This window comes from Cibotium barometz, chromosome 12 (genome assembly GCF_041138505.1).
Source record: "Cibotium barometz isolate CiBa-2024 chromosome 12, ASM4113850v1, whole genome shotgun sequence".
Classification (NCBI taxonomy): domain Eukaryota; kingdom Viridiplantae; phylum Streptophyta; class Polypodiopsida; order Cyatheales; family Cibotiaceae; genus Cibotium; species Cibotium barometz.
This window is the reverse complement of record NC_141057.1, coordinates 3807199-3833828: the sequence shown is the minus strand read 5'-3', so window position 1 is coordinate 3833828 and position 26630 is coordinate 3807199. Positions and strand designations below refer to the sequence as shown.

The window sequence follows — 26630 nt, the reverse complement described above, 5'->3', positions numbered from 1 at the left end:
AAGTATGAGAGCTCTTTCCTTTGATGTTTCCCCGTTGCCTCCGCTTTTTTTGCCCACTCTCCAGGCCTTTGCGTGGGCCGGACTGTCAATCCCCATCAACACCATAAGCTCTTTTACCTCCTCTTCAACTTTATCCCCGTCTTTAAGGCCGGTAATCCTCACATGCAAAGCACGTGTACGTCTTCGTTGTTCCTCTTCCAAAGTCATGTTGATGATTGTAGGTGTAGGGTTTGTTATCTCCTTACCTTTACCCTTCTTGGCGACCTCTATCCACTTCTCCGCTTCATCCATCTTCTTTTGCGTCTTGGTGATGACTTCCACCCATGAGGAAGTCTTTGCCTCGTTTTGCTTCTCTTCTTCCTTAATTGCCCGTACTTGTTCCTTGATAACCTTGAGCTCTTCTATCATGGATGGCTGAATTTCACCTTCTTCAAGTCCACCATTTACCTTGGCCTCTGCAAGCTCCCTCTGAAGAGCTGAAATTACGCCTTTGAGCGTGTTGACTTCCCCGTGAAGGTCTTTGACTTCCGCTATGAGGTCCTCCTTCTCCTCTTTCCACCGCTTACCCTCATTGAATACCATTTGGAAAAAGTTGGCTTTCTCCTCCCACCATCCCTCCATCTCTGCCTTCCATTCCTTCATTTCCTTTTCCACATTTGTTATCCTCTTGTTTGTGACCATAAAGGTCGCCTTCGTCGGGTTGCGCAAGGGGGAAGCCATGGAAGAACCGAGAGAGAGAGAGAGTTATGCTGTTGCCTTGGGGGCCTGAGCAAGCGTGGGTGGGGGAAGGGGGCGCAACCAGCCTAACGGATAGATAGACTGGCCATTGCCAGCAGAACTGTGCGGCGTACAGAACAGCAGGCGAGAGGGGGAAGCGAGGCAGGCGGCGTTGACAGGGCGGCGGAAACGAGCCGGGCGAACAACAGGTGGCGGCGGCGAGCAGGGGGGACAGCATGCGGGAGGGAAGGCGGCGGAAGCGAGCAGGGCGAACAGCAGGCGGCGTTGACAGGAGCAGGGCGGCGGCGGCGAGCAGGGCGAGAGAGAGAGAGAAGCGTTTAAGAGAGCTTACTCAGCCTTGTGAATCGGCGAAAAGTCAGTAGGGCAGCGAGGCGGGATGAGAGAGAGAGAAAATAAAATGAAATGAAATGATATTTTAACGTCCTCAAAAGGCCAAAATGACCTATGAGACCAAAAAGGTTACAACAATTGGTGGATTTGATACAATGTCTGTGTAAGAAAAACTAAAACAACTAAACAACTAACTGAAACTGAAACAACAACTATGAGGAAAAGTAAGGTACTAGGAGCTCCTAATGGATAGCATCTGGGAAGGAAAACTCCAGCAACAAAGGTAAGCATCATATACATCACTATCCAAAGGTGTCTCTCATCGGTCGATGGCGGATATCCTCAATGTTCTCCATGGTGAGTACTCTGATTGGACGTCTCCCATGCCGTGCTTGTATGGTCCTGATCCTCTGTTGTAGTCTCCGTCGGTGTCGAGATGGGCCTCTCATCTTGGGGAGCCTGGACCGCCCCGGCTCTATAGTCCAATCAATCAGTGTACCTCTGGTGCGGCTATACTCTGGGGTTAGCTACAATGCCTGCTGGCCTGACTGCTCAATCTCTGGTCGAAAGAAGTCTGTAATTTGCCTCTGTAGGTCTCTCTCCCTCTCTGATCCCCTCCCTCTCAAGAAACCCTCTCTATGTCTACGTAGCTCCAGCAAGTATAATCCAAGGCATCTTTGATCCTGGTATCTCATGACTTTGGAAAGTGGTACGAAACCCTCTCTGAACAGGCAGTGAAAACGGCCTCGTATCTCATAATATATTGGACAGTGACATATGTAATGTAACTCTGTCTCTGGCTCTATCTGGCACAACTGACAAATCCTGGCCTCAGCTGGTACTCCTCTGAATCTGCCAGTCTCAATCTCTAGCTGGTGTGAGGATGTGCGCATATAATCTTGGGGCGCCTGGACTGCCCCAGCTCTATAGCCCAATCAATCAGTGTACCTCTGGTGCGGCTATACTCTGGGGCGAGCTGCAATGCCTGCTGGCCTGACTGCTCAATCTCTGGTGTCTGGTAATCTCTGCCTGTGTGAGAGAGAGAGAGGGTGCATCCAGGGAGTACTGAAATGGAGGTAGCCTGTCCATACTAAAGCCATGGAGTTGGAACCAAGCTGTCATATGTGCAAACTAACATGATCCGTCTCCTTGTGATGCCAACTGTCGTGAAGACTCCAGGGCTAAGCAAGCATATCTGTCTCTAGGGAGAGCCCAAGTGCTATGTATAAAGGAGACTGATCGAGTGAGTGCCTCTGCTACCAATGGGGGGGCAGCCATCTGTGCACGGATAATATCGCTGTCGGGAATCTCTGTAGGCCATTCAGGATGGCCAATCCATGTGCAGTCCCCATGTCTATCAAATACCGCCCAATACTGTCTGGTTATGGGCGGTCCTGGCATTGAAAATCCCCAGGAGAATGATGTCACCATCCTTGGAGAACTACCAAATGTCATTATCCAAAATAGAAAAGGGAGACTGCCCTCTACACTGATGTACTAGGAGCAAAATAGCATATAGCAATGTAGAGATATCTGCCTGTCTCTGCCCTCAGTCTAACCCACATGTACCTAGCCTGCTCATCTCAGGAGGAGTGGCTGCAGCTCCTCTCTAAACAATACTGCCACTCCTCCTGAGCCCCGTCCTCTATGCTCTGAACGAGTCTCTTGTCTAGTAGCTGTCTCCCATCGGTATCCACTAACATGTGGCATGGACTGTCCAGGAGCCTGATGCGTCTGAGAGTAGAAGATGATGTCCCCCCCCCCCCCCCCCCAGTGAAACTATCCTCAAAAGCCCCTACATCAAGGTGTAGAGATCCATTACAATTCCAAGTAGCAACTCTGAGTGTAGTCCCATAGGTCTCGCACCGCCATGAAGAGCGCCTCTCTGTAATCACCACTCTTACCATCTTTGTAGAAGTCTACTTTCCCTTTCTCTCGGGCTGCCCTTATCTCGGGCGTAACTTCTTTCATGTGGGCAAGCTGCGAGAGTGTGAGGTCATCTCCAAGAAATATTCCCGTCTTCTTGAGTGTAGGACGTCTCTTCAAGAAGTCCTTCTTCGCTTCCATGGAGGGGAAAGGAATGATAAGTGCTCTCTCCTTAGAAGATTCGCCACCACCTTCTCTCTTCTTTCCCACTCTCCATGCCTTTGTGTGCGTGGCTACAACTTGAATCCATCCAAGCCTATTTGGTTGCTGTTACCAGCTTCTCTCCTTTAAGCCCACCTCTCTCTCTATTATAGAGGAAACTACTTTACCTTACCACAAGAACTCACACACCTCTTGTCCACTGTTTACTCTCTCTCATAACACAAAGAATGGATAGAAACATGAGTAGTAATCTGATCTCTACTCTCATTTCTCTCTCTATCTCATACACAAAAAGAAGCAAAGTGCAAGTAAAAAACTAGAGAACACATTTGGCACAAAGGGGAGATTGTGTCCATTCATTATGACATAATGTGCTATATATAACTGGCCCTTATTTAAACTTGGGTCTCATATACGATGAAGAGTGTCTACTTAACCTAATCCCTCCCTACCTTACATAGATTTCATTCTGGGAATCTAGCTATGGCATATGAATGCTTGGTCATCACCCAGTTTATATCTATAATGATTATAGTGTGATTGGAGCCTGTGGAAGAGAGTGGGCAGCCCTGTTTGACCCCAATAGTGCTGCAGATATCCCCTGAGTGCAAACCGCCCCCACACCGCGCCCCCCCCCCCCCTTTCCAGTGCACATATTCTGTCAGTCACTACCTCATATAAAGCAACCATGCCAAATATCATGGCTGGTGGAAACTCTTGCACTCGTTCCATGATGCCATGACAGGTCTGGGCAGCAGGCGAACCAGCAACAGTGATGCATGTATTTACGTGTATTGGAAATTCATCATAATCATCTACATTCCTCAGCAATCAGAGCCTACAGAGCGTCTCTCTGTAGGTACACCCTGGTCAAGAAGATCTTAGGCAATGAGAATGAATGAGATGTGATGTGAATGGATGAGGTGTGATGAGATGTGAATATGGGTAGAAGCGAGTGGATGAGATGTGATGAGGGTAGAAGCGAGTGGATGAGATGTGATGAGGATAAATGAGGAAAGATGTGATGAGATGAAAATGATGTGATTGGATGAGAATGGGAATACATATGAAACGGATGTGGATTAAATAATGTGGATTGATGTGGAAAGACGAGAGTTCGTTTATAGAAACTGTATTTATGACCTGTTTTTAAATGACTGTTTTATGTCAAGAATGCTGGGGAAGCATTTTGACCGTCTTGTGAGCTCCTTGGTTTCCCCTTCCGCATCATCGCGGTCTTTTAGATCGGACACTCGTACATGTAAGGCCCGAGTCTTCCTCCTTTGCTCCTCTTCAAGGGTCATGTTGATGATGGTGGGAGTGGGGATGGGTGGCAATTCTTTACCTTTCCCTTTCTTGGCGACCTCTCCACCTCGTCCATCTTCTTGTGTGTCTCTGTGATCACCTCCACCCATGAAGATGTCTTCTCTTTATGTTGCTCCTCCTCCTCTCGAATGATCCTCATTTGTTCCTTGATGGTATTCAGCACTTCAATCAAGGAGGGCTGAAATTTTCCATCCTCAAGCTTGCCTTTTGAAGTGGCTTCCAACTCCTTTATGAGGACTGAGATTTCAGTCGCTTGACTTTTAGCATGCAATTTGGTCTCCACTAGTTCCTCCTCTAGGGATGAAATCTCAGCCTCTTGCCTGGATGGTCTCTCTTCGAGCTCTTGGATTTTGTCAAATCCCTTCTCGAGTTTGGAGAGGCGGTTTATGATTGCGGTAACAGAAGAGTCGACCATCTTCTTGTTTTCTTTGATAATTGTGCTGAGCATGTCCTCCACCTTCACGAGCTTCTCTTTAACTCCGGTCTTGGCCATGACTTTCTGCAGTACTTCCCACAGCCAATGGAGAGAGAGAGAGAGAGAGAGAGAGAGGGAGGGAGGGAGGGAGTTATGTTGCTGTCTTGGGGGCCTGAGCCGGAAATGCACACGGGCTAGCATAGCGAGCCAGCCCAAGTGGGAGAGAGGTGAATAGAGAGAGAGGGCGGGTGGGGATATGGGGGGGCTGAGAGAGAAGCGAAGCGAAGAGATAGAAGGTGCACAGAGAGCACTTAGGGTTTGCGCAAGATTATGGTATGCAGAGGTGGCAAGTAGGTTTGCAGAGGTGAGTAAGCTGTGTGCAGATGACGGCCATCACTAGCAAGGCAGCGCACTAGCCAGGAGGGGGGGAGAAAGCAGAGCACTACGTAGGCATGGCAGAGAGAGAGAGAGAGAGAGAGAGAGAGAGAGAGAGAGAGAGAGATAAAGCGTCTACTAAAGACCCAATGGGCCTATGAGACCAAAGTGGTACAATAATGTCCATGGCATATCTCATCATGGGATGGAAAGTAAAACATAATGAAAACATAAATATACCTATCTCACTGGGGTGATACAAAACTGTCCATGGAACACTAAAAACATAAAAACATAAAAACATGGGAGCAACATCAGCTCCGAGTAGATGGTATACCACTCTCCAAAATGTCAAGCATGGGGTTGACGAGTATGGCCGAGAGGTCTCCCTCAGCTATGTCACGTGGAAAGGTAGCTCGATGGCGGTGGAGCTTGTCCTGGATCTGGAGCTGATGAGGTGATCGTGGCCGGGGGGGGAGAAGGGGGGGGGGGCGTCGGGCACGCTGGAGTGCAGAGGTCGGTCCAAGGTAACTCCTCTCAGGCGAGGTAGGTCCACAAGATCCACTATGTTGGTGTTCACCTCCTCCTGGGTCCGGAAGAAACTGGTGATGGTTGGCTACGTAGGGAGGAGGCCGGGTGGCACGGGCCTGTGTCTGAAGAAGGTGTCCCTGTGTTTGCGGAGCTCAAGCAGGAATAGGTCCAGGCAACGCTGGTCTGGAAGTCAATGATCCTGGAGAGTGGATCGAATCGCTCACGAAATAGACAGTGAAACCTCCCACGGATCTCATAGTATATTGGGCAGCGGCATATGTAATGCTCCTCCGTCTCAACCTCTGTGTAGCATAGTCGACAGATCCTCTCCTCTTTGGGTCTTCGTATGAGCTTCCCGGCTCTGAAGATTCGCTCAGCTCTACCTATCTCCACTCTGAGGCAGTGGGATGAAACCCGTATCTGGCCAATCGCAATCCACATGGGATGGGACATGTGAACACTCAAGTAGCTCGGCTGCTGGATGAATCCATACTAAGTGAGTGTGAGGAAGTGATCTCTGTAGAAGTGCATCTTCGTGGGGAGCTCCGGAGGTGTGACCCATGTGCAATGTGTGTAGAGGCTGAGAAGATCTGACTGGATAACCCGGTTGGTATCCTTGTGAGACAGTCAGAGAAAAGGGGAGTCCAAACTGTAGTGAAGGGGGGGTAGGCGGTCCATGGAGAGCCCATATACTGAGAACCAAGTGGAAACTAGTGCATACCATACTCCAGAGTGCCCCTCAAGTGCTAGCTGTCTGGAGGACTCCAGCGCAAGCCTCGAGTACCTGTGGGGATCCATGTGACTGATGCGATGGAGATATGTGACTGTTTGGAAGAGTGCCTCCACTAGCATCGGGGGTGCAGCAAACTTTGCCTGGATTATCTGGTGTGGGACTGATGGTTTGCTGCGGATCATACGGGAGAACATCATGACCTGGGGCCTCAACTTGCTGCCAATCCTCATTGGGTAAATCTGGCCCCAGAAAGCTGCTCCATACATCAGGGCTGGTGCGAGGAGGGTGTCAAAAAGCTAGCCCTTCGTCCTGGGCTCCTGGAAATGTACCTGGAAGCACTGCCGCTCAAGTAAGCTCAAGGCTGCATATTCCCGCGTCACTCTAGCATGTGCTGCGGGAAGCATGGTAAAGCGTGGGCCACTGAAAGTGACACCAAGGTAGACATAGGATGAGACAATCTCCACAGGATCCCCTCTGTATGTGAAGCTCAATCTGGATGTAAAGACCATTACCTTTGTTTTACCAAGGTTAACAGAGAGGTCCCGCTGAGTGCAAAAGTCATGTAAGGCATCCAAATTTCTCTGAAGTCCTTCGGCTGAGTCTGAGAGGAGGACGATGTCATCTGCATAAAGTAGTATGGGGATCAATATTCCTGCCAGTGTGGGACCAGCCCCGCCTAATCCATCAATGAAGCTCGAGATCTCATCAATGTAGAGGCCGAAAAGAGTGGGTGATAGAGGGCAGCCCTGTTTCACCCCAATGGTGTTGGAAATCTCCTATGATGTACCTCCTGGGGCTCTCACTCGTTTGGTGACGGACTCATAGAGGGCGATGATGCTCCAAACCATGTCAGATGGGACTTTGATCTCCTGTACACGGTGTAAGAGGCGGGCTCGCGGTACACTATCAAAAGCTTTGCGAAAATCCACAAAGCAGCAGTAAATCCTTTAGTGTCGTGCTCTACCCTCCTCGATGATGGCACGGGGGGTGAAGATGTGGTCAAGGGTAGAGTAGCTTCTCGGAAAGCTAGCCTGTCTTGAGGCTCTGCATCCCTAGCTCTCTGCAAATGAACTGAGCTCTGCCTCTAGCATTGATCCATAGAGTTTGGCCAATGTGTGGCCAATCATGATCGTCCTGTAGTTATTAGGATCAAGTAGATCTTCGGCTTTGAGGATGAGTTGCTGGACCAGGAGGAAGGAAATCCTTCACAAAGGGCTCTATTGAACATGTAGGCTAGTAGGGGCGCTAGGGTATCATGGGCATGTGAGATGTACTTGGCAGTGAGTCCCTCATGATCTTGGGCTCGCACATTGCGTAGTTTACGAATGGCCTTGAGGACCATGCCCTTTGTGAAGAAGGTGGAGGTGGTTGGGCGGGGGTAGGGGTGGCTGATGGGGGATATGATAGAGGGAGTGTGCATAGGAGTGCCATGTGTCTGGGCAGGTGAGAGGTGTGGAAGGGCGATGTTCTCGGGTTTTCTCCATGCCTCTTTGTAGTTCGGCCCTAAGAAAAGTCTATATAATTCATCCTTTTCCGAGCATAGAACTCCCATTTCTTGCATTGGGTGAGCCGTTGAGAAATCCGTTGCGCTTGGCGCTTCGTGATTTGCCCGATCCGTACCTCATGCTTAAGACGGGAGCGTGTGGCCCGACATTCGTCATCATACCAACAGTTCTGGGGCATGGCGGATGTTTGGAGTATGGTGGTGAGTTGTGTTGTGAGGGTGGATAGGGGGACAGTAGGTTCCACATCTTGGAGTTGGCGGTAGATGTGATTGGAGTAAACAGTGTCAAGCTCGACCTGAGTGTAATGTGAGATTGGGGGGGGGGGTTGTGGAGAGAGAGAGAGAGAGAGAGAGAGAGAGAGAGAGAGAGAGAGAGTTATATTAACGTCTACGGAAGACCTCAAGGGCCTATGATACCAAAAGTAATGCAATGGTACCATGGATATATTGAGCCATGGAAAACTGAAAGAAAAAGTAAAATGAAAACATCTGACATTACATGTGATCAACAGATGATCCTGTGTAGAGTGATATATGTTGTGATCAGCTAATGTCAACACCTGCCTCGGCCAGAACCAATTTGATGGTGGAGTGAATGTCAGGCCTCTGTGATGGGAGTGTGACATGTTGGCGGAGAACCTCACGAATCCGTCTCTATGTGGTGGAGGGTCCTGATGCTCTGGGTCGGGGACGTCTGGGTCGGGGACGTCTGGCTCGCAGAATGGATTGACCTCTCTCACTAGGAATTTCATTGGGGCGTGGAGCTGGAGCGTGGGTACGGGTGGTGGGCTCTGATGTCGTAGTGGAGGAACTGTTGTGGGCAGTAGATTCCGATGTGGATGTATGTAGCACAAAGAAATCTTTGATGGCTCTCTGTGAGGTGTCCTGTCGGAGCCAGGGCTGTCTCTCAGCATGCTGCCTCAACACTACATCCCTGTGTTGTCTGAGCTCTATCAAGTACGTGCCCAAGCACCTCTGATCCTCAAACTGTATCACCCGTCTGAGTGGTCCGCATCTCTCTCGGAAGAGGCAATGGAATCTCCCCGTATCTCATAGTAAGCTGGGCAACCGGCCTCATCCTCTACTGCTTCTGTGATGCATACTGTACATGTCCTCCCCTCATGTGGGATATCCTCAGCTCTGCTAGTCTCTACTCTGAGGCGGTGGGAGGATACCTTGAAACCGGCCTTCAGAAACTTGACGGGCGGTGAAACAAACACTCGCACACAAAACACTTCATCACCCATGGGAACTTGGAAAAGTAAAACAAACAGGGGAGCTAGAGTGCTCCTGCAAATAATACAAGTATACCGATTGGCCCCAAAACGCAGTGGCGCCCCTTGCGGCATTTCTTTACTTGAACAAAATTTGAGTACAAAGTACAACTTGTAGAATCCTCTACCAATAGCATCCCTCGAAGCTTTCACCCAAACGACTTCCAAATAAGAACTCTCGTTATTACAGCAAAGCATTCCATAGAGAAGGCACACTTGTACAACACCTCCTTGCTTGAAAAGGTCTTCTCCATTGCTAACATGGATCCCACAACCCTTTCCCAAACAGCAATAGGGTTGTACCAAACCACATGTCCTTCCTATAGTCATAGCTTGCATGTAACCTCGAGAAAACTAGAACCTGTTCACATGAATCCAAAGACATGCTTTCCTCATGAAACCAAAGACCTGTATCTGAAAAACCAGAGACATGTATCCATAAACCATAGGCCTATATCCTCGAAACCAAAGTCCTGTTTCTTCTCGAAAGACCAATGTCCTGTTTCCATGACAGATAAATCCACATATATGCACCGTCCAATCACAGTGCCAAAAACCTAGAGAGAGAAAGAAAGAGGACGTGTCAAGCCATCCCTGGATACACATAAGTCCAAGACGAAGAGCAACACACATCTCTTCCAAGAACATCATCCTGTGCTTCTTAACTTGATCCTCTTCATCCCAATCTCGTAAAAAAAAACCTTCTTGCGAAGAGAGAGAGAGAGAAAGAGAGAAACCCCTTGGCTGTTAGCCCCTCGGTGCCTCCTTTAGCTCGCCTTCTTCCAAGAGAGAGATAGAGTCGTGCTGTCCAATCCAACAGTCCCCTGGAGATGTCTTTGCTGGCTGCTTCCACACATGCAACCTGCCTGCATCCGCCTGGCCTGTTTGCTAGCTGCAGCCCATATGCGCAGCCACTTGGTCTGCCACACGTGCAGCCTCTACTTGAAACCCGCTTAGCTGCCCGACTGACAACAGCCCATAGATGCAGTCACGTGCTCGCTTTTAGCTGGCAATAACCCATCTGGTTGCCTGCTTGGCTGCTCTATACTGCCCATTGCTGCCCATGTGGTTGTAGTGTGTGAACAACCACTAGTGTGTCAAGGTTCTTTTTCATGTGTGATTAGCCTCTTAAAGATACAATGCAGCGATAACTCCTGGTGGCAGTGCCCGGGGGCGGCGCGGCTCAGCACCCGACGGCGGCGACAGGAGTACCCGGCGGCGGCTCTTGTACCAGTGGCGGCGGCTCTTGTACCAGTGGCGGCCGGCGGCAGCTCCTGTACTCGGCGGCGGCGCAGATGTACCCGGCGGCCACCTTCCCACATGGCGATCACCAACGGCTTCACTACCACCCCTCTTCCTTCGAATCTCTGCCACCTCTCCTTACATAAAGAAAGATGCGTTTTTCTCAAAAACGCCAAAAGCAATAGCAAAAACGCATGCCTTCAAGTATTATTTTTATCCTTCAAAGGTTTAAAAACCTTGACTTTAAAAATCCTTTTTTTTTCCCTTTCACACTTGGGCTGGCCACACTTATAGGTTTCCTTTTCACATTCAAACTTGATGCTTGTTCACACGTGTCCATCCCGTGCCCGTGCCCGTGCCCACCTGCTTGTTGTCCAGAGGGAAAAACACAGGGTCGTAACATACCCCCCTCTTGAAAAATAGCAAGTGTCCTCGATTGCACTCAATAACACAGTAAGCATCCAATGAAGAAAGAGTCCCCGTATGACCAAAAGCAATGCTCCTCCAGTGCATCTGGGTGATGAAACAATCATCCTGAACAATAAGGTTACACTGTCACGTCAAAGTGATGAACAACTCTTGTTTGTTCCTTCAGAACCTGCTAAAATCAAGTGCATGACACAACGATTGTACCCGGCGATGGCGCTTGTACCCGGCGGCGGTACTTGACAGCAGTGGTACTACTTGGCGGCGGTAGCGGTACCCGGCGGCGGCGCCTCCTGTACTGGGCGGCGGCTACCTTCCCACACGGCGATCACCCACGGCTTCACCACCACCCCTCTTCCATCGAATCTCTGCCACCTTCCCTTATATAAAGAAAGATGCGTTTTTCTCAAAAATGCCAAAAGCAATAGCAAAAATGCTTGCCTTCAAATATTATTTTTATCCTTCAAAGGTTTAAAAACCTTATGACTTTAAAAATCCTTTTTTCCCCTTTCACACTTGGGCTGCCCACACCTATAGGTTTCTTTTTCACATTCAAACTTGATGCTTGTTCACACGTGTTCATCCCATGCCCGTGCCCGTGCCCACTTGCTTGTTGTCCAGAGGGAAAAACACAGGGTCGTAACATACCTTGAGCTGCTCGATCGTGATACGCATGGCATGTGACATGTGTTTCTATATGTATCCCGGGATCTCAAAGAATCCATCCTCGGAGAGTCTCAAGAAGTGATCTCTATAGAACTCACACTTCTTACCAATTTGTAGAACTCACACTTCTCTGTAGAACTTACACTTCTTACCAATCAGGAATAAAATGTGAATATTCATGTCCAATGCTGGCCGACAGCATCTGTAGCAGGTCGACCAGCAACCTTTCACTTATATATAAGCATAAGACCATAATTCAGTCATTCCGTCAAGTACATTCAGTTCATTCAGCATGAGCATCATTAGAAGCATGTAGAAAGGCGCTAGGTCAACCCTTGGGGCTGACCATGGCTCACACATGTACAAGCATTTATGAAACCTTTTTGTACCGAATGAATAAAAGAAAACCCTGACACTTACCTATGTATGTATGTGTGTGCCCATACCCATACATACATACATAAATATGTATGTATGTGTTGGTACACATGTATATATTGCATATACACACACACTTGCTTACACATACATTCATTCAGATGTAAGTTTGTGTATGTGTATATGTATGTATGTTTATTCATGTTTACATACACATACATTCAGATGTAAGTATGTGAGCATGCATGTATGTACGCATATATACACACATACATACATACATTAGATGTAAGTAAGTTTGTGCGTGTGCATGTATGCATTTATATATTTGTGTACATACACAAATATGTATGCATATATTCATGTCTATATTTAAATATGTATATATGTATGCTTGGATGGATTGAGGATGCTTACGTACATAATTAGGAAGGCGTGTAGATAGGTATTTATGTATACATGAATATATACCACATAGGTATGTACGTATTCTTGTCTATATTTAAATATGTATGTATGTATCCATGGATTGAGGATGCTTACGTACGTAATTAGGAAGGCATGTAGATAGGTATATATGTATACAAGACTACAGGTTTGCAGGCATGCAGTGGGCACATACATACATACATAGATACATAAATATGTATGTATGTGTGGGTATGCATGTATATATTGCATATACACATGCACTTGCACACATACATTCATTCAGATGTAACTTTGTGTGTGTGTGTGTGTGTTTATACATGTTTACATACACACATACATTCAGATGTAAGTATGTGTGAGCATGCATGTATGTACGCATACATACATACATTCAGGTGTAAGTAAGTTTATGTGTGCATGTATGTATTCATATATTTGTGTACATACACACAAATATATGAATACATTCATGTCTATATTTAAATATGTATATATGTATGCATGGATGGATTGAGGATGCTTACGTACATAATTAGGAGGCGTGTAGATAGGTGTTTATGTATACATGAATATATACCACATATGTATGTACGTATTCATGTTTGTATTTAAATATGTATGTATGTATGGATGGATTGAGGATGCTTACGTACGTAATTAGGAAGGCATGTAGATAGGTATATATGTATACAAGTCTACAGGTTTGCAGGCATGCAGTTATGTATGTATTGTGAGTGCATGCTTGTAAAATTTCTCTCGATATATTCATGTGAAAATCTGTGTGTGTGTCTGTGTGTGTGTGTGTGTGTGCACACACACAGGTTGGCACTCTTGCCCGTGCAGTTGTGCCTGGGCATATATGGCAAGTTTGATAAGAAAAATTTGGTATTCTTAAGTATTATGTTAGCTTTTGGAATTTCCTTCAGCTATCGAGGACCACACCAATCTTCTTGTGCCTAATTATTGGCATAGAGGTAATGTTTGCCTTCTGGATTGCAGCTAGCAAGAGAAACAATGACTTTTTGGATCAAAGGATTTTCAGAGGAAACAGCAAAGAGGCTAGAAAATTATGGTTTCATCCAATTTCGACCAGGAGGTGAGAGATGTTTTTGTGACATGAATTTTAGTCTTGCCAGTTGTTTGGTGTCAAACTGCTCACATGGGCAGTGTGCCCATGACAGGGCTGTCTGTTGCTTCCACATTATGCCAGTGACCCTGCCTGTGCCTTGTCTAATGTGAACGTTCATCTGCTATAATATTAACCTTGAAGTGAAAACATTTCCTCTGCAGAAACAATGACTGGGGATCTTCATACCTTTCTGATGCGAATGTTTCTTGTTGTTGGCTGAGACAGGGGAGTACCACAGCAATAATCCAGAGATGTCAAAGCTCTTACACAAGGCAGTGCGTGAGAGGAATGAGAGTGCCTATGCGGTTTATCAGCAGCATTTGGCCGTTCGGCCTGTAAATGTAAGCTCTAATGCCAGGTCTAGACAGTTAGTTCTAGTTCATTTGTGGGCTTCATGATCTTATACACCTTTTAGGGTCTAATGAGATCATGACAGGCCACAACCTCTTTTCTAGAGCATTGATGTACTTTCTTGTTTTAGGTTCTTCGGGACCTTCTAGAATTTAGAAGCGACAGGAAACCTATCTCTATTGGTAGAGTTGAACCTGCTTCTATTATTGTGGAACGCTTCTGCACGGGAGGGATGTCTCTGGGCGCTATCTCAAGAGAGACACATGAAGCAATTGCTGTTGCAATGAATAGGATTGGAGGAAAGTCAAACTCCGGAGAAGGAGGCGAGGTATTACAGTTTTGCTCCAGCATAAGTATAGCATAGCATCACACATCAGCTTATTAATTTTTGATTGCATTGTCTTTCCTCTGTGATTAATGCAGGATCCTATTCGCTGGCGGCATCTTTCAGATGTCAATGATGGATACTCTCCAACACTGCCTCATCTTAAGGGTCTGCAGAATGGTGATACTGCAACAAGTGCAATAAAGCAGGTACTGTGTGGTTCAGTGTCGTTTTTTGCACTTGTGTAGGTATCTAGATATCTCCATGAGACCATCCCCTGTGAGTGCTGTTTGTGAGTCCCTTCTATGCAAGCTGCCTGGAAGACTTTTAAGTGCCAACTGTGGGAGATGGTCTCTATCCAATGTGTACATGGCAGATGTAGGTGATGGTCTGGAAGAGAGTATCAAGGACCAGCAGGACTACCTCAGGATCAGCCGTTACAATCTCATGCGGTACATGTGGCTTTTTTGTGGTCATGCATGAGAACATTATCACTTGCAATATCTCTATGGCGGCATCTTTCAGATGTCAATTATGGATACTCTCCAATTTTGCCTCATCTTAAGGGTCTACAGAATGGTGATACTGCAACAAGTGTAATAAAGCAGGTACCTTTGTGGTTCAGTGTCGTTTCTTGCACTTGTATAGGTATCCAGATACCTCAATGAAACCATCCCGTGTGAGTGCTCTTTGTGAGTCCCTCCTATGCAAACTGCCTTGAAGACTCCTAAGTGCCATCCGTAGGAGATGGTCTCCATCCAATGTGTACATGGCAGATGTAGGTGATGGTCTGGAAGAGAGCATCAAGGACCAGGACTACCCCAGCCTTTACAATCTCATGTGGTGCCTATGGCTTTTTTGTGGTCATGCGTGAGAATATCATCACTTGCAATATCTCTATCTACTTCCAATCTGCCTGTTGCAAGTCTGGTCCCCAAAAATGAAGCTCCATGCATCACAAGTCTCACCAATGTGTCAAATAGCCAACTCTTAGTGCTCAGCTCTTGTAAAGGAGCGTGGAAGCACTGTCTCTCTTGAGATGAGTACAGCAAGATGCAAAGCTCAGCTTCTTAAATAGCCTTAGGGCTGTAGATCAGTCCAGCAAGGCTTTCGCGCATGCAACTACATGTGCATGACCAGCCATCAAATCGGCCCAAAGAGTGGCAAAATTTGCATCCGCATGGTACAAATCACGTATGGTAGACAAGTCCCCATGAGAGGCAATTGAGATAGCTACTACATACGGCTTTTGCGACAATGCATCTACCACTACATTCCTCTTTCTTGGGGTGTGCAAGATCTAAAAAAGAAACATGGAGAGGAAGTTTACCATCCTCGTATGCTTCTTTGACAAATTAGTTTGGGTAACAAAATACCTTAAAACTCTTGCAATCTGTCTTCACACTGAAATAAGCTCCAAGAAAGCATAGTTGCCACACGTTTTTTGAAACGCGTTTTTGAAACGTGTTTGAAACGTTTCAAAAACGTTTCAAACAAATTTCCAAAAGTTTTTTAAAAGTTTTTTTCAAATTTTTTTTCAGGTGTTTTTTCCAGGTTTTTTTTAGGGGGGTGTCCATAAATTTATGTTTGGTACAGTTTAATGCTAAAATCTACATTCAACTTTCATATACATGAATCATGATACATCATGAATGATGAATCCATGATTCAAATTTCATACTGAATCCTGATTCTTAATACATCATACATGATTACAATTTACATCATACAATGATCATACATGTAACATGAATCATGATACATCATACATGATACATGGCAGTCTTCAGGAATCAGGAATTAGATCATAGATGGCAAAAACCCATATAATTATTAATAGCATAACCAGTTTGAAGTTACAAGTTACAACTTACAACATACTAAGCACTAGTGAATAGTGTCAAATGATAAATCTGAAATCTGAAATACAGATGTCTGTACCGAAAGACCAAATACAAAAACTCTGAAAAAACAAATGGTCTCCAATGTCTGGAGTCTGGACTCTCAACTCGAGACTCAAGTGTCAAGAGTCAAGAGTCACTAGTAGTAACTAGTAACTACTCAGCATCATCCTCCTCTGAGGAATGTGAGTCTGTGTCGTAAGAAGATGAAGCCTCAGCCTCAGCCTCAGCACTCGTAGATGCATGATCTGCTGATGTCGGTGCCCGTGATCGTGTCATAGTAGCTGGTGCCATCATCTCCTCATATAGCATGGCATAGATGTCGCGCTCCTCAGCAGGGATCTCTGGTACGTCCTTCACTTTCTCTATGTCGATCTTGTCGACATTCACTTGGCGCGGCTCAATGGGATTGCCTTGCTGCTCAATTAAACGGAGGTTGCAATGACAATACACCAACCGTTCTAATTGAGCAGTGGACAATTTGTTCCTCTTCTTTGTATGGAAGAGGGCCCATGTGCTCCAGTTTCTCTCACATGGACCAGAGCTGCAATCCTGTGAGAGGACTCGTAATGCAAGGCGTTTCTGTCAAAAGATAACAGAAAACTTTATAAATAATAAGAAGAAACAACTTATATAAGTTGTAAGTACTAAGTTGTTACTTCAAAGTGCAAACTTATTACATGTAAGTTGTAACTTGTCAGTGGGCACTTACCAGAACTGGAGTACCGATGCCATATTTCTCCCACCAAGAGACTGGCTGAAGCTGAGTCTCTCTCAAAACTGCAGTGGCTCTCCCAAAGGCATGACTCCCATTCCGAAATACTAGGAGCTCATCCTCTAACTTCCTGAGGAGCTGAACATCACCTCCAGTCCAGGTCTGGATGTAAGACTGCCATCCCTCTTCTAGCTCCTCATTGTTGAACTGCTCCTCATTCCGCCATAGTGGGTGTAGTATATGGGCAACCGCATGGATTGGCCTATGAAACCAATCCCATCTACGGTTCCACACCTCCCTGATGTCCTGGATCCTGTTCAACGACACTTGGAAGCATGGAATTAATATCAATGTATAATGTGGCCACTGGCAACTAAAAGAACAACAATGACATACAATGATACATACCTCTCAGCTGATAGTATAGTGCATCGATCTAGGGCCTCTCCAATGCGGTCCATGAACTCATATAAGAGTCCAAGGGTGCTGCCCTCCATGTCCGTAATGCGAAGCACACTATATATAGGCTGAGTGGCCGTGACAAGTGCAAGGGCCTCAGCCCACCAAGTGTCTCGCATTACCGCGCGCACAAATGCTACTGCCTTGGGATGCTCTCTATCATCCCATGCCATCCACTCCTGAGAGACAACAGTGCGGAGTAAACCTGTACGGACCCGCACAAGCCTCTCAACCACAATGAGCATGTAAGCAAACCTGGTGTTTGAGGGCTTCAACAACTCCAAATCACTGTGTGCACGAAACATAGCTAAAACCTTTGGCCTCTTGGTGACAAACTTCACCATGCTCCGAGAAGTACTAAAGAGGTCGGCAATCCACCCAATTTTGGCCACATCCTCTATCAAGAGGTCCAAGCTGTGTGATGCACATGGAGTCCACACTATCTTTGGAAACTCATCCTCTAACATCCTGCCCATAGATACACAATTTGACCCATTATCTGTAACTACCTGCACTATGTTCTCTGGGCCAATCTCTAGCACTGCCTCACGCAAATGTCTCCATATGAATGCTCCAGTAACAACTGTACCTGGAACCGAGGCATCAATGGCACGCAAAAACATTGTGCCCTTACAACAGGACACCAAAATGTTATATACATTTCTCTTTCTCATGTCTGTCCAGCCATCACAAAGCAATGTGCATCCATATTTCTGCCAGGTTGCCTTCAAAGGCTCCATCTCAAGCTCCACTGCCTTCTTCTCCTTCCTTAAGTGGGTTTTGCGAAGGGACTCATAAGATGGACCCTCCCACTCATACCCAATGCGGCTGATAGCTTTAATGGCCTTCTTCCAACGAGGAGTACGCACGACGTGAAATGACAAAGCGCATTGTATAAACAACTTTGTCAATTCACGTGTGGCCTCCTTGACAGCTTGCTTTTGTATGCCTGCTTTAATGCCTGCCCTCTTTAGAGAAGGCACGGTGGGCAATGAAGATCTGTGGGCTACAGGAATGGAGCTAGACCCACCTGCTTGACTCTGCAAATCATCCTCTGTCCTAGCTCTTTTGGACACATCACCTACAGAATCTGTATCCTGTACATCATCATCAATAGGCTGAATTCCCTTTGCTGCTTCATGTTCTCTCTTCCATTGCTGAAGAGACGCTACAACCTCTCTTGGTACTTGACTGCAAGGGCCAATGCCTTCCCCTCTTACTCCTGTAAAATGGGCCTTTACCCTAATAATAGACCCACCTGACACTTTGGCACAAAAATTGCAATTCCACCTTTCTGTGCCTGAACCCCCATATCTGCTCACAGGAGTTACGTGGTTCCACATGGCATCCTTAGCCCGAGGCATGATGAATGAATGAAGAAATTTGGGCAACCTGGCAAGAAATGCCCAAATTTCAAATCTGAAATTTGGTCCAAAATCAGAAAAAATCAGCATTTAGGGTTATTAAAAACCTGAGAAGCAGGGTGCGTAGGGGCCGGAGGAGTAGGCTTGGTGCGTAGGCAAGGTGTGCATGCACCAATGTAGGCAACCTGGCAAAAAATGCCCAAATTTCAAATCTGAAATTTGGTCCAAAATCAGAAAAAATCAGGATTTAGGGTTAGTACAAACCTGTTACCTACGGTGCGTAGGGGCCGGGGGAGAAGGACTGGTGCGCAGGTAGGGGTGCAAGCAAACCTGGAAGACTTCAAAGGCTGGAAACGTCTCTTTCAAGCGTCACTTTCAAAACTGAAATGCCAGGAGATACTGCATCGTACGTTTTCTATCATAAAAAAAAACTGGCCCAGCAAAAAAACGCGTTTCAAACGTTTGAAACGTTTGCACGTTTCAAACGAGTAGCCTAAAGTTTGAAACGCGTTTTTTTGCAACTATGCAAGAAAGTAATGTTTCCATTGACAAAGTGCCAAGCAATAAAAAAGAACTAAAGTTCACAAACACAAGATGCACAGGAACTGAAGGAAGATCATATACACGGAAAGGTGGTTACAAAGCTGGAGTAGGGAACACGAGGCACTCTGTAGGTGCTGCCAAAGTCCCAGAATATGTGGAAAAATGAGATGATACAAGTGAGGGCAAAGCCCATGCTTACATAGCACCTAGAGAGCCCAGTCAGCGAGCATAAAGCAGGCCGACTGGGGCATAATGTGGAACATGTCAGAAAAGGTGCCAAAAAATGTGAAAAATTCTAGAAAAATATGGGAAAATTTCCTAGACTGGGGGAGGTCCTCTAGAGGTGCAGGAACAGGGGGGAAGCACCTAGAATAGTAGAGATGACCCGTCCAACATCTCCTCTTCAGCTCCACCGAAAAGGGCCGATATCGATGCATGGAAGTAAGTGATCCAAAGTTGGTCTGGAAAGCACCTTGGTGAAGATGTCCGCCACATTGTCCCTAGTAGGACAATACAATGAAGAACAATGTGCTTGGGCTTCGAGTGGAAGACCGGGTTCCATGCAAGAACCATGGCACTCTAATTGTCGGAGTAGACAGCGGTAGGCAGCATCGGAGGAGGGACATGAAGATGATCAAGGAGATGATGAAGCCACATAAGCTTTTTGAAGTAAGGATGATATTTTGCTTCTGTTGAAAAACCCGCAACTATAGGCTGCTTCTTCGTTTGCCAAGAAATAAGTCCGGTACCAAGTAAGTAACAATAGCCCATAGTAGACCTCTGTCTATCTAGATCACTTGCCTATCGGAATTTGAATATCCAACCAAATCAAGACTAGAGTCATATGAAATCCCATGTGTCAAGGTGTCCTATATGTATCTAAGAACACGAATAGTAGCTGGTATCCATTACCACTGGATCCTTCTGGATAGTCATGATCTTGCACTAGTATTGCTTGAGCCTGTAGCCATTCACTCTCTTGGAATGCCACTGATCATCCAAATAAGCCAATTGATATGTACCATTCTCATATGCATGCACTACCTTGAAGGGGCCCTCCCATTTGATTTGAAACAGTCTAGAAGGTATTATCTAGCCTATTGTTGTACCTGAGAACTAGATCTCCCTCTTTAATGCCTTTGTATTTGACAGTTTGATTGAAATGTTCAGCCCTCTGGTTGCTTAGTTGAATGTAATGATCTAGGGCTTCCTCTCTAGCCAAGTGCAATTCTTGGAGATCCTACAGCCTCTCTACATACTCATTGTGGCCACTTTCTTGATGCTTCAAAAGGAACTGCAAACTAGGTATCTCTACCTCAATAGGCATCATGGCTTCTTTCCCAAATACAAGATGATAAGGTGAGAAATTAGTGGCTGAATGGTATCCTTAAAGGATTGATAAGATGGACGAAGTTTGCCTAGTAACTCCACAACAAAGCCATCATTGGGGATTTGGACTCCCAAGATGGTTTGTTCTTGATGGATCTTCTTGAGTTCTTGCACTTTGGCCATGACATCATCCATCTCGGTAATCTTCAGCTCATTGAGTTGGCTTTTAAATGAAGCTTGCAGCTGTAAGTGTTCCTGTGAAAATGGGCTGCAAGTGCATCTCATAATTCCTTAGAGGTTTGGGAAGCTTTATCCATATCGGAAAATTCCGAGAGATATGGCTGGTTCAAGTTATAGGAGATGACTATGCGTGCTCGAAGATCCATGCTGGTCCAGGAATTCTTAGTATGTGGTGAGTTAGTTGCAGGGTCGGGCTTTGGAGTACAAGCATCGACAAACCGCCAAAGATCAAGACCCACTAGAAGGTTAAAGATGGCATCCTTCAACTGGGGATAATTGGAGCCATGAAATTTGGAGTCATTCTCCAGCTGGGGAATGCTGAAAGTATTTTCAGCCATCCTGTAGAAAACTCCTCTGAAGCGTCAAAAAATGCAGCCTGCAAGGTTGAAGAAGCAGGAAAGAGAGAGGATTCTTAAGGGTGGGAGAGAGAGGGTGGGATAGAAAAGGTAGAGGGTGCTGTCCAAGCAAAGAGTGGATGCTTCTGAGGAGGAAAAACAGTGTGTGCAAAATGCAGCGTATGTAGGCTGTCCGGACAGAAACGCAGCCCTCTGAAGCTGAAAATGCAGCTTGGGCAGAAGCGCAACCCTATGGAGCAGAAAACGCAGCCTGTGGGTAAAATAATGCAGCCTGTAGAGGCTTTTACAGCCCACCTCCTCTGGGAAAACTAATGCAAGTGCTCACAAATCCTCAGTCCTGAACCCGCTCCAGTACCATGACAAAGTGCCAAACAATGAAAGAGAAGTAAAGTTCACAAATACAGGATGCATAGGAATTGAAGGGAGATCATATACACCAAAAGGTGGTTACAAAGCTGGAGTAGGCAGCACGAGGCACACCGTTGCTGCAACCAATATCCCAGAATATGTGGAAAAATGAGATGATACAATTGAGGGCAAAGCCCATGCTTATATAACACCTAGAGAGCCCAGTCGGCCAGCATAAAGCAAGCCGACTGGGGCATAATGTGGAACATGTCAGAAAATGTGAAAAAAAATCCAAAAAATATGGGGAAATTTCCTAGGATGGGGGAGGTTCTCTAGTGGTTCAAGAACAACGGGGAAGCACCTAGAACAGTGTAGATGACCCCTCCAACATCTCTATGGTTAGTGCATTAATTACAGCCAAGAGCTCTTTCTCATAAATGCGAAGAGAGAGCTTTGCATCATGCAATCTACGGCTCTCGTAACCCATAGCATGTCCCTCTTGATTCAGGACAACTCCTATGCAGTTTCCAGATGCATCACATTCGACAACTAGGATTGATGATATCCTAGAGAGGTTGGATGGATCCAAAGTGTTCAGCACGATAGACTTGAAGAGTGGCTATCATCAAATAAGGATTGCTCCAGAGGATGTGCACAAAACACCATTTAGGACTGCCTTCGGGCTATACGAATTTCTTGTGTTACCCTTTGGACCTTGGTGTAACCGAAATTGGGGACCCGAAGCAAAAGTCAAACACTTCAATATACCAACACAGTATGAAAAAATACAGTGGAAAGAAACCACAAATAATATAACGAAACCTCACCGAGCCGGAATGGCCGGTGCCCCATAGGAATTTCGTTATTTAGATAGAAGCTTTTACAACAAACCAAGGTGCGGGTGCAGACTTGCACGGGATTTTCCACAAAGCATCAGCAAAACCTTTGCCTAGATCTCTGTTTAGAGCCAAGATAGAAACAACATCAATAGTTGTCGAAAGACTATCCCAAATCAGCCCCAAAAAAGTCCCAAAGGCTGTCCAAAAATCTGTCTGACAGCCCTAACTCAACACTGTTCCGTGCGAAATAGCTCACAGGACAGCACACAGCTGTACGGCAAGTACTGAGTGAGAGAAACCGCTGTGCGGCCAGTTCCTGCTGCAGCCCGACGAATCAGAGAAAGGTACACAGCTGTCGGCCTGTTTGCTTCCCTGCACAACCACACATGTGGCTATAACTGTACGGCCTGTTTGCTGAGTTATTGCTGTTAGGAAACTGCTGGTCAGCTCGCCAAGAGTGAAAGAAAAGCTACGTGCAACTGCTTGCCTAACCCGTAAGCAATCAGTGAAAGAAGTAGCAAAAACTGTAGGCGGCCAGGAGAAGAGAGAGAAAAGGTGCTGTACGGCCATTGAAGAAGAGAAAGAGAAGTCCGAAAACTGCAGCCCGCCTCTTATCTCATGCGCTTCCCCAAAGATAGCCCCTCCTCCTCCTTTTAATAGAGTCAACCAGCCTATAATAGCCCATGCTTTTCTTTTAAGCCAAAAGGGGCTTAGCTTGCTAAAAATAACTGCTTTTGTGCTTTTGCCAAACTTGCTCCCCAAGCTTTAGCTATGCGCCTCTTTTTGTCCAGGGATCCATGTCCAAAATAATAATAAGTGTGGCCACACTTTAATGATGTGTGATCTTGTCGACTTATAAGAATCCCTGCACTCTGGAGTCATCAATGATAAACCATGTCACATGATTCATGAAGAGACTAGAGTAAAGATAAATGTAAATAACACAAGTCAAACTGTAAATGAAATCCTAAATCCTAAGTCCTAATCATAGTTGCAAAAAAACGCGTTTCAAACTTTAGGCTACTCGTTTGAAACGTGCAAACGTTTCAAACGTTTGAAACGCGTTTTTTTGCTGGGCCAGTTTTTTTTTATGATAGAAAACGTACGATGCAGTATCTCCTGGCATTTCAGTTTTGAAAGTGACGCTTGAAAGAGACGTTTCCAGCCTTTGAAGTCTTCCAGGTTTGCTTGCACCCCTACCTACGCACCAGTCCTTCTCCCCCGGCCCCTACGCACCGTAGGTAACAGGTTTGTACTAACCCTAAATCCTGATTTTTTCTGATTTTGGACCAAATTTCAGATTTGAAATTTGGGCATTTTTTGCCAGGTTGCCTACATTGGTGCATGCACACCTTGCCTACGCACCAAGCCTACTCCTCCGGCCCCTACGCACCCTGCTTCTCAGGTTTTTAATAACCCTAAATGCTGATTTTTTCTGATTTTGGACCAAATTTCAGATTTGAAATTTGGGCATTTCTTGCCAGGTTGCCCAAATTTCTTCATTCATTCATCATGCCTCGGGCTAAGGATGCCATGTGGAACCACGTAACTCCTGTGAGCAGATATGGGGGTTCAGGCACAGAAAGGTGGAAATGCAATTTTTGTGCCAAAGTGTCAGGTGGGTCTATTATTAGGGTAAAGGCCCATTTTACAGGAGTAAGAGGGGAAGGCATTGGCCCTTGCAGTCAAGTACCAAGAGAGGTTGTAGCGTCTCTTCAGCAATGGAAGAGAGAACATGAAGCAGCAAAGGGAATTCAGCCTATTGATGATGATGTACAGGATACAGATTCTGTAGGTGATGTGTCCAAAAGAGCTAGGACAGAGGATGATTTGCAGAGTCAAGCAGGTGGGTCTAGCTCCATTCCTGTAGCCCACAGATCTTCATTGCCCACCGTGCCTTCTCTAAAGAGGGCAGGCATTAAAGCAGGCATACAAAAGCAAGCTGTCAAGGAGGCCACACGTGAATTGACAAAGTTGTTTATACAATGCGCTTTGTCATTTCACGTCGTGCGTACTCCTCGTTGGAAGAAGGCCATTAAAGCTATCAGCCGCATTGGGTATGAGTGGGAGGGTCCATCTTATGAGTCCCTTCGCAAAACCCACTTAAGGAAGGAGAAGAAGGCAGTGGAGCTTGAGATGGAGCCTTTGAAGGCAACCTGGCAGAAATATGGATGCACATTGCTTTGTGATGGCTGGACAGACATGAGAAAGAGAAATGTATATAACATTTTGGTGTCCTGTTGTAAGGGCACAATGTTTTTGCGTGCCATTGATGCCTCGGTTCCAGGTACAGTTGTTACTGGAGCATTCATATGGAGACATTTGCGTGAGGCAGTGCTAGAGATTGGCCCAGAGAACATAGTGCAGGTAGTTACAGATAATGGGTCAAATTGTGTATCTATGGGCAGGATGTTAGAGGATGAGTTTCCAAAGATAGTGTGGACTCCATGTGCATCACACAGCTTGGACCTCTTGATAGAGGATGTGGCCAAAATTGGGTGGATTGCCGACCTCTTTAGTACTTCTCGGAGCATGGTGAAGTTTGTCACCAAGAGGCCAAAGGTTTTAGCTATGTTTCGTGCACACAGTGATTTGGAGTTGTTGAAGCCCTCAAACACCAGGTTTGCTTACATGCTCATTGTGGTTGAGAGGCTTGTGCGGGTCCGTACAGGTTTACTCCGCACTGTTGTCTCTCAGGAGTGGATGGCATGGGATGATAGAGAGCATCCCAAGGCAGTAGCATTTGTGCGCGCGGTAATGCGAGACACTTGGTGGGCTGAGGCCCTTGCACTTGTCACGGCCACTCAGCCTATATATAGTGTGCTTCGCATTACGGACATGGAGGGCAGCACCCTTGGACTCTTATATGAGTTCATGGACCGCATTGGAGAGGCCCTAGATCGATGCACTATACTATCAGCTGAGAGGTATGTATCATTGTATGTCATTGTTGTTCTTTTAGTTGCCAGTGGCCACATTATACATTGATATTAATTCCATGCTTCCAAGTGTCGTTGAACAGGATCCAGGACATCAGGGAGGTGTGGAACCGTAGATGGGATTGGTTTCATAGGCCAATCCATGCGGTTGCCCATATACTACACCCACTATGGCGGAATGAGGAGCAGTTCAACAATGAGGAGCTAGAAGAGGGATGGCAGTCTTACATCCAGACCTGGACTGGAGGTGATGTTCAGCTCCTCAGGAAGTTAGAGGATGAGCTCCTAGTATTTCGGAATGGGAGTCATGCCTTTGGGAGAGCCACTGCAGTTTTGAGAGAGACTCAGCTTCAGCCAGTCTCTTGGTGGGAGAAATATGGCATCGGTACTCCAGTTCTGGTAAGTGCCCACTGACAAGTTACAACTTACATGTAATAAGTTTGCACTTTGAAGTAACAACTTAGTACTTACAACTTATATAAGTTGTTTCTTCTTATTATTTATAAAGTTTTCTGTTATCTTTTGACAGAAACGCCTTGCATTACGAGTCCTCTCACAGGATTGCAGCTCTGGTCCATGTGAGAGAAACTGGAGCACATGGGCCCTCTTCCATACAAAGAAGAGGAACAAATTGTCCACTGCTCAATTAGAACGGTTGGTGTATTGTCATTGCAACCTCCGTTTAATTGAGCAGCAAGGCAATCCCATTGAGCCGCGCCAAGTGAATGTCGACAAGATCGACATAGAGAAAGTGAAGGACGTACCAGAGATCCCTGCTGAGGAGCGCGACATCTATGCCATGCTATATGAGGAGATGATGGCACCAGCTACTATGACACGATCACGGGCACCGACATCAGCAGATCATGCATCTACGAGTGCTGAGGCTGAGGCTGAGGCTTCATCTTCTTACGACACAGACTCACATTCCTCAGAGGAGGATGATGCTGAGTAGTTACTAGTTACTACTAGTGACTCTTGACTCTTGACACTTGAGTCTAGAGTTGAGAGTCCAGACTCCAGACATTGGAGACCATTTGTTTTTTCAGAGTTTTTGTATTTGGTCTTTCGGTACAGACATCTGTATTTCAGATTTCAAATTTATCATTTGACACTATTCACTAGTGCTTAGTATGTTGCTTAGTATGTTGTAAGTTGTAACTTGTAACTTCAAACTGGTTATGCTATTAATAATTATATGGGTTTTTGCCATCTATGATCTAATTCCTGATTCCTGAAGACTGCCATGTATCATGTATGATGTATCATGATTCATGTTACATGTATGATCATTGTATGATGTAAATTGTAATCATGTATGATGTATTAAGAAT

General features: G+C 45.9%; 3 protein-coding genes across 3 annotated transcripts in view; 2 read left to right on the top strand and 1 right to left on the bottom strand.

Annotated features, from left to right (window-relative positions):
* The window catches only part of LOC147632963 (ferredoxin-dependent glutamate synthase, chloroplastic-like), a 93365-nt gene that overhangs the window by 53107 nt on the left and 13628 nt on the right, over positions 1–26630 (top strand). The window contains exons 17-20 of the mRNA XM_086805963.1: positions 13458–13554; positions 13813–13928; positions 14069–14266; positions 14362–14472. Coding sequence (XP_086662089.1) covers positions 13458–13554; positions 13813–13928; positions 14069–14266; positions 14362–14472 — 522 coding nt within the window. The remainder of the gene's footprint in view (positions 1–13457; positions 13555–13812; positions 13929–14068; positions 14267–14361; positions 14473–26630) is intronic.
* Positions 16159–18702, bottom strand: LOC147632965 (uncharacterized). Its single transcript, XM_086806809.1, has 3 exons — positions 17288–18702; positions 16877–17192; positions 16159–16746 (listed from the first exon to the last, which is right to left on the bottom strand). The coding sequence occupies exons 1-3, from the start codon at positions 18700–18702 to the stop codon at positions 16321–16323; spliced, it is 2157 nt and encodes a 718-aa protein (XP_086662935.1). The 3' UTR covers positions 16159–16320.
* LOC147632964 (uncharacterized) lies at positions 23870–26388 on the top strand. Its single transcript, XM_086806808.1, has 3 exons — positions 23870–25284; positions 25380–25695; positions 25826–26388. Exons 1-3 carry the CDS (start codon positions 23870–23872, stop codon positions 26249–26251), a joined length of 2157 nt encoding a protein of 718 aa, XP_086662934.1. The 3' UTR covers positions 26252–26388.